Source organism: Scardinius erythrophthalmus (genome assembly GCF_964197995.2).
Source record: "Scardinius erythrophthalmus genome assembly, chromosome: 5".
NCBI classification, from domain to species: domain Eukaryota; kingdom Metazoa; phylum Chordata; class Actinopteri; order Cypriniformes; family Leuciscidae; genus Scardinius; species Scardinius erythrophthalmus.
Window position 1 is genome coordinate 49,930,925 of NC_138225.1, and position 8,447 is coordinate 49,939,371.

Below are 8,447 nucleotides of genomic sequence, written 5' to 3' on the forward strand. Positions count from 1 at the left end.
AACCATCAGAACATATTTATTAGGGTACGTTTACACGACAACGATGTACTAAAAACAGAAACGTTTTTCCATCGCATTTTTCACGTACAGGCGACAAAGATGTCAAAAAAATCCCGTTCACACGGATCTGCGAAAACGATTAAAAACGTGTTAAACGATTAAACTGTTCTGCTGCTAGGCCAGTAGTTGGCGATGTCACTTTGTAAATAAACACTACGTCCCTAGAGACTGAACACGTAAAACGCATGCGCCAGTGACGTCAGTGTTTTCACAAATTCGCATATTTGTAGTTTAGAAACAGAAACGAATAGTATCGTTTTCAAAACTTGCACTTTGAATCCTGTTTTCAAAGGTTTGCGTTTCCAGGCCCTAAAACGCCATTGTCGTATAAATAAACGTTCAAAACGCATAAAAGGTTTCCCATTTATAGTTGAACATGGTGTCGTGTAAAGGCCCCTTAATCAGCAATGTGGAGATTCGTAGTGGTGCTCACTGCAGTGCCAAATGTTGTTAGCTCCTCCCCTCTGGACTTAATGGGTGGAGCTTGACCTCCAGCTCCGCCTCTGTGCACCTAATGGGTGGAGTTATGTTTAGTGATAGAGTTATGGGTAGGTTTAGGGTGTGGTTGGACTGTCTAGCTCCACCCATTACGTCCAGCTGGACTTCAAGCTCCAGCCATTGGCTTTGCAGTGAGCACCTCTCCAGATTTTAGGCCAGTGAGATTTCACTGTGGTTGTTGGCTGGTTATAACAAAATTTGTTTTGGAAGAGACAGCTTTATCGTGTCATGGGTAGTACACAGTGTAACTACTATTGTTAGAAGGAGCTTACCCTTGTAAAAAAGAAGTACTTTTATGCAAATTTCTAAAAGGAGTACTTATCAATTAAATAATATGATCAAGTGCAAGTTGAATTTAATGTTTTCAGATATTTGATTTCATGTTATACACAATTAAATACAAATGTATTTAGTTTAATTTTATGTTAAATATGAGTAGTTAAGAGTGCTTTTTCACCCATATAAGTAGGACTTACATCTTTATGTAATTTCATAATTACTTCTGTTATTTTTGAAAGTGTGCCGTCGAATGGTAAACTAAAATATGCTCATTCAATATGTAATTTTTAATTGAAATGTTTATGTCATGTATTTAGATATACAAGTTGCAATTTAGTATATTTAAAAATATTTATTTAAATGTAATATCGAATAACACAATAGTTAAAATTATAATAAAGTACTTCACATGTGATCTAGTATGTTAGTTAACACATCAAAATAAGTGTACTTTAATTTAATTAGGAATTTTGACAAATATAACTTAGTGTACTTGAAAGTGTACTCTCTTTAAGAAACTTAAGTGGCCTTTTATTTCATTAGTATTATATTACTTGCAAGTACATTTTTTAAAAATGAGCTTTTAAGATTTGAAGTACACTACAAGTGCACATTCATTACAATTAAGCACATTTCATTTTTCACAAGGGCATTGTTTTACATGTTTCGGTTTTTCCAGTTTACAATAATTTACAAACATCCATATGGTAGCAGTAGTATATTACTGAATCAGCCTCTTTAAGGTGTGTGATTTTGTAAATGGGAAAAGGATGTAATATAACTTTCAGTTAAGACAACTGCTCAGTCACACTTAATTATTCAACCATTCATGGTGGAAATTTAAGCACATTGCTAGTCATTTCCCAGGCAGAGCTGCACCAGGTTTCTCCTGACAGGAATGAACAGACGTTTACTCACCCCAAGGTAATAAATCATTAGAGTGCTGCAGAATTGGCAGTATAATCATTCATCATTCAAAAGACTTCTCACCAAATTGGGCGCAATTTTGATGCTGTTCATTTATTTCAGAAGCAACCATTTTAGAGTATTAATGAAGTATACAACTCTTTGAGATGTGTGTTTAGGTCAATAAAATGCATATATATATTTGTATATAAAAATACCAAAACATTAATTAATTGATTGATTAGCTGTCAGCACTCTCAGCCTCCAGCTGGACAGATTTCAGTGGTCAGATGAATCTGACTCTTTAGCTGGTGGTCGCTCCAGCCGCCCCTGCTTCGGCTTGGGCTTCATTAGGGGTTACCTGGTTCAGCAACAGGAGATTCAGCACAGGATCCAAATACTCCATGATGGTCTCCTTCACTCCTTTCTCAAGCAAGTAGCCCTCGGTGTCGATCTCCACATTCTCCTGTCCAGCGACGGCCTCCATAGACGTCTGCAGGAGGCGCACACTGGCCAACACTGAGCTCTGTAGACGAGATGCCATTGATATGGAAAATTGGGTAGAAATGGCAGGTTAGTAGGTATAGTAGAAGTCAAGATACATGTTATAAAATATTAACTTAAAAAGACATTTATTAACAAGAATTTATGGGTGTCATATTGTGTTCAATCTGAAATTATATATACTAACCTACCAACGCTGTATGTACTGAAATTTGCCTTTTTTTGTCACACTTGGTAGCCCAGTTTTCACAAATGCATTTCAGTTACTGTAATGAATGCGCTGCAATGAATTACTGTAAGACAGAACTTATTCATATCAACTGGGGGGATGTATGAATTCATGGTAACACTTTACAAAAAGGGCCCATTAGTTAATAAAAATACTGCTGTTCATTGTTAGGTCGTCTCAGTTACATTAAATAATATTAACAGATACCATTTTAATAATGCATTAGTAATTGTTGAAATTAACATTAACTAAGATTAACAAATGCTTTAGAACTTTTTCATTGTTGGTTTGTGTTAACTAGTGTAGTTAAAAAAAATTACACACTAACTAAAGTTTGAAACATGGGATCACGTAGAACGGGACCTTTAAGACCATATTTCTTTATCTTTTTTTTTTTTATCCTAAATTACTTGCATTGCATTCCATGTATACATTTAATCAGTTCAAACAGTACAAACAGAACCTTATTGTAAAGTGTTACCAGATTTAGTTTTTGTAGCATAGGCGTAGCTTACAAAGAAATTTAAGTAAACTAAACTGGGAAATGAAATTGGATGAACCTTGTTGTCCACAAACCAACTGATATTATTTAGGGTAGACAGCATATTTGATATTTAATGCGAATGAAAACGAAATGGTGATCTGTTCAATGTCCATTCAGTGGGTTACTGTGTTGAAGGTTTGATTTTCAAAACTCATGCAATATATGAGGGTTTTTTTGTTGTTGTTGTTGTTTTGTATCATGGAAATTTTTTGTAAAGATTCAATATTTCCTATTCTACCGTACATAACACTACAATCCATTGAATTCATTGGTATGTCCATCCCTCGGTATTCATTGGTATGTCCATCCCTATGTCTCAGCCTTAGATGTCATGCCCACGCACTGTTGGCTGGGCGTCTGATGCATATGGCACACAAAACTGGAAACACATCAGTTTCTGTCAAGTCGGTTGAATTCTACAGGATTTCCGGGAGACGTGTCTCGCATTCTTTAACGTTCCACCTGGAGACAAAGCCTTCGTGATGCCAAACCCCCTCATGGAAGAAGAAAACTGATGTGTTTACAACTGTGACAATGAGCGCTTATCAAAATCAGCTAAGTTGAAGGCATACTTCCAAGAGTTTTACACGGCGGTCTGTTATTGTTGGGACATCGACTTTATATTTTCACGACCTAAACATGGCCCTGAACAAAACGAACTGTGATGTTTACATGTCAGTCAGATGGCCTCTTGGTTGGTCCTTGGCCAATGAAAGCTGCAGACCTTCTGCCATCAAACTGAAGGTCTGGCTACGTGAGACTAATCCCTCTCATTTTAATTTATGTTTAAATAAATATGGTGTCTACCCTGATTAAGGTCCATTGCGTACATGCAAAGCTGTGACAATGTACCTGAATCATAAAGACAGACAGAACTGCAGCTCCAATGGTGTTCATCAGACCCATGTAATAGTTGACCAGGGCTTCTCTGCAACCACGAATGAAGAGGTTGAGTTCTTCGGTCTCATGCTCGTAGTTGTAGTGGGCAGAGTTGTTGGTGATTTTGTATTGGATACAGGGTCTGGGAGAACTAGGGTTACAGCAACTGAAGGGCACGCCATCAACCAAGTAACGGCCATCCACATTGCTCTTAATGCGGCTAGAGGATTGAAGATGAAAAAAATGGAAGAAAAGGGCATTGAATGATTGCAAACTGTTACGCCAGGTCATATGAGATAGTTCTAAACTGCTGCTCATAAAGTTACAAATAGTTCCCAAAAATATCTTAACTTGAATTTTCCTCAGTTGTACTTTATGCTTTTTATTTAATTGTGCCTTTGTGCATTGATACAGTGCGGTTACATTTAACATTTTCATTGGCGAAATGCAGTCATTTCAATAATAGTAATACATGCAATTGGGAATCTCCCACACAGATTTTGCAGTTCAATTTGGTCACATGGACCACATTGACCAATTGAAAGCTGATTGGTTTGAAATTTACTTTTCTGTGAACTACATCGCTACACTATTGACAATAAACAATGGACCTTTTTGCTGACAAATTTCGCTAATGCTTTGTCTTGATAGCTTGGCTATAACATGTCATATAGCCTATAATAACACGCTCTCATGCGTTTATTTTTTTAGCATTGTTGGGAGGAGTAAAATTTACATATGTGGTTTCAAGAACCAGATGCATTTACACTTGTATCAATGCGTCTCAGAACAACTCCTGAAGTGGTTTGAGTGATTGGATTCAAATCCGTCTCGAATGCGTTTCAGAGGATATTTACACCTGGTCTTTTCACGATCGGATAGCCATCTGATCTGAGAAAACGCATGAAGTGACCAGGAGTAAACAGGCCCTAAGGTAACTACATGGGTTAAGGTTAGCTTTAGGGGTAGGTTCAGGGTTAGTACCTAGTTATTATCCAGTTATTGTAATTACTATAAGTACATGTACTTGGGGAACAGGACTGTAAAATAAAGTGCTACCAATTTTTCTAAACTAATTTCACATTTCTAAGCCATTTTGGTCTCAAAGTGATTTTTGTGGAAGTTCAGTATAAAGTCTGAAGTTCGCCTCAAGTTTACATAGGTGTCCTAAGCAGAGTAAGTGCAGAAATAGTTTACCCAAAAATGCCCAATACCATTTACCCAATAACTAAATAAAGGGATAGTTTACCCAAAAATTGCATGTCGTTCCAAATCTGTATGACATTCTGTCTTCTGCAGAACACAAAACTAGAACATATTTTGAAGAATGTTTCAACTCTTTTTGTCCATGCAATGATTTTGGGGTCCAAAAAAAACAAACAGTGCACCTCATTGATTTTTATTGTATGATTATAGTCTATAATAACACGCTTTCACACGTTTATTTTTTTAGCATTGTTGGGAGAAGTAAAATTTACATATGTGGTTTCAACAACCAGATGTTATATAGGCTATATGACATTTTTGGGCAAACTATCTGTGCTTAAAAAAGAAAACTTCTGTCATCATTTGCCTACCTCCATATTCTAAACCTGTATGCAATTCTTTTTTCTGTGGAACACAAAGGAAGATTATTGGATAATGCCCATACAATAAAAATCAATGGGGTGCACTGTTGGACCCCAAAATCATTGCATGGACAAAAAGAGTTGAAACATTCTTCAAAATATGTTCTAGTTTTGTGTTCTGCAGAAGACAGAATGTCATACAGATTTAGAACGACGTGAAATTGTGTAAATCATGTCAGAATTTTCATTCTTGGATGAACTGCTGTATCCCTTTAACACTTTTAAGTGACATTTCCTTTGACTCACTCCTTAACCTCCTTAGAGCTGAAATCCAGGTAGCGGTTGCTGATCCACTGCACCTCAAACCAATCCCTGTAGTCGCTGTTTCCACAGCACTGGAACTCCATCTGAAGGCGATCGATGGTCTGCTTCTGGTAGCAGCGGCCAGGGGTGTCGGTGTCCTTGTAGAAGCGAATGCCATTCTTCAAGCCGATTTTCAGAGATTTTTCTAGGCTGCCCATCATGGCGTAACTCAAGATGACTGAAAACAGCATGAGGGTGGTGAAGAATAACGAGCATCCATAGAAGGGCTTCAGGAAGGTCTTCCATTGTGGGAAACGCCCCGCATCTAGGGCGTCCTGGCAGATTCGACTGGCAAAATAATTGATGCCCATTGAAGCCAGACCCACAATCAACAAGGTGTTGGGCACACAGTGGATGTCTGTGTTGTCCATTACCTAAAGGACAGGAGGATGTTGATGTCAGTCCATTTTGAGCTCAGATTGCATTGCGCTCACTGTGTATATTGAGTTTGCTTAAAGGGTTAGTTCACTCAAAAATCAAAGTTCTGTCATTAATTACTCACCCTCATGTCGTTCCAAACCCGTAAGGCTTTCGCTCATCTTCGGAAAAACAAATGAAGAGCTTTTAAATGAAATCGGAGAGCTTTCTGTCCCTCCATTGACAGTCTATGCAACTACCACTTTGACGCTTCAAAAAGCTCATAAAGAGATCGTAAAACTAATCCATAAAAATTGAGCCGTTTAGTCCAAATTTTCTGAAGAGATTCCATTGCTTTATATAATGAACAGATTGAAACGCAACACGTTTGAGCTTTCACAAGAACCAATGAGGTTTGTTATTGCGCATCAAGCCGGTTCGGTTGAGGTTCTATGTTCGCTGATCAATGTTTAAATGTGAAAAAAAGCTTAAAATCATATAAAGCGATCGAGTCTCTTCAGAAAATTTGGACTAAACCGCTCAATTCATATGGATTAGTTTTACGATCTCTTTATGAACTTTTTGAAGCGTCAAAGTGGTAGTTGCGTAGCTGTCAATGGAGGGACAGAAAGCTCTCAGATTTCATCAAAAAGATATTTATTTGTGTTCCGAAGATGAATGAAAGACTTACGGGTTTGGAACGACATGAGGGTGAATAATTAATTACATAAATTTCATTTTTGAGTGAACTGTCCCTTTAAACAATCTTTGGAGAGTGAGCAATTTTTTATTAGAGTATATAAATCAGTGTAGAATAACCCCTAAATTAGCCAAGTATGTTAAAAAAAAAATTGAGAATAAAAGAAAGCTTTTGGTTGATACATTAAAAGCACTAAGTTGTGGCTTTGTTTTCCATTATGTTTACAGAGAGAATCGAGTGAATTTGATAATCCATTGGGACTGTTGTAAACCAATTAGTTACTCCCTAAGCTTCATCAAAGGATTTTTCCTTGCTTTCTTTAAAGAAAGAAAATCTGAATTTCCTTTCTATTACACATAGTATTATCATTCTCATTTTTGGAGTGGTTATTTACTCAATATATAATAAAAAAACGTGCAAAAAATAATAATTTGTGTGTGTGTGTGTGTGTGTGTGTGTGTGTGTGTGTGTGTGTGTGTGTGTGTGTGTGTGTGTGTGTGTGTGTGTGTGTGTGTGTGTGTGTGTGTGTGTGTGTGTGTGTGTGTGTGTGTGTGTGTGTGAATAAAAATATTGGTGTGAGTAACTAGACAATCATGTATGGCCCTCTTCAGACAGATGTCACACTTTATCAGCAAGTTGAATTTGACCCATAGACGGTTGAAGAGCTCATTTGCAAAGGACAGTTCCTTAAGCCAATTATGACCAGCTTAGATAATATTTATATTCACTTGGGTTAATCCATGCCAGATTTTTCTGAATCGTTTGAGCCCTTAACATAGTTATTAATTAATTATTAAGATCTTTGTCAATTTACAATAGAGATTCTATAAACTTCCATAAACTAAATCAAGGCCACTACTAAAAAAACAACAACAAAAAACACCTTTGCACAAAAAAGTTCATTTGCTAACACTGAATGTGTCAATGGCAATTTTAAAGCTCAAAGCGAATTATTGCATAATACATGGAATTATTATCAAAGAAACATCAAGCAAATGAAAAATATGAGGGTTAAATGGATACCTCTGCCCTCCTTCGAAGCTCAGTCTTTAGGAAGCATCCTAAAGTGAAGGTAACCGCTCCACCCAGAGTCGACATCCATGAGAGCAGCCACAAACCCTGGGCCAACTTCACCCTTTTCTGAAAAGTGAACTTCATCTTACCCACAACCATTGTGAAAGAGTATGATGTAAACTTCAGAAAAAGGGAAGACTAGAAGAGTGTGAAAAAATACAAAACTGTTCAAACGTTGTCAATATGTGAACTCTTTGAAAGTCGTCCTGAGAATCAGGTTGGAACTGCTGGAGGCTCAAATTTTACGGGAAAGAAAAAGAAGAAAAGACAACTTTGTGCAATCCGTTACACTTCGTTTGTTAGAATATGAGATCAATTCAATTTCATCCAAACAACGCAGACGCTATTCTGTATGTCGGTGTCACTTAATCCGTTAGCAAATGTCAGTCCAGATTTTTATGTGGTGATCTCCCCGTAGCGATGCTAAAATGAGCCAGATGCCCACTCAGTGGTGACAGTGGTGCCCTTCCACCTCCATGCCCATGC

At 37.3% G+C, this 8,447-nt stretch overlaps 1 protein-coding gene across 1 annotated transcript; it reads right to left on the reverse strand.

The window, feature by feature from the left end:
• Positions 1–2,047: 2,047 nt before the first annotated feature.
• rom1a (retinal outer segment membrane protein 1a) lies at positions 2,048–8,060 on the reverse strand (the record flags this gene model as incomplete). Its single annotated transcript, XM_081364601.1, has 4 exons — positions 2,048–2,269; positions 3,873–4,119; positions 5,774–6,204; positions 7,911–8,060. The coding sequence occupies 4 exons, from the start codon at positions 8,058–8,060 to the stop codon at positions 2,048–2,050; spliced, it is 1,050 nt and encodes a 349-aa protein (XP_081220727.1).
• Positions 8,061–8,447: the final 387 nt, after the last annotated feature.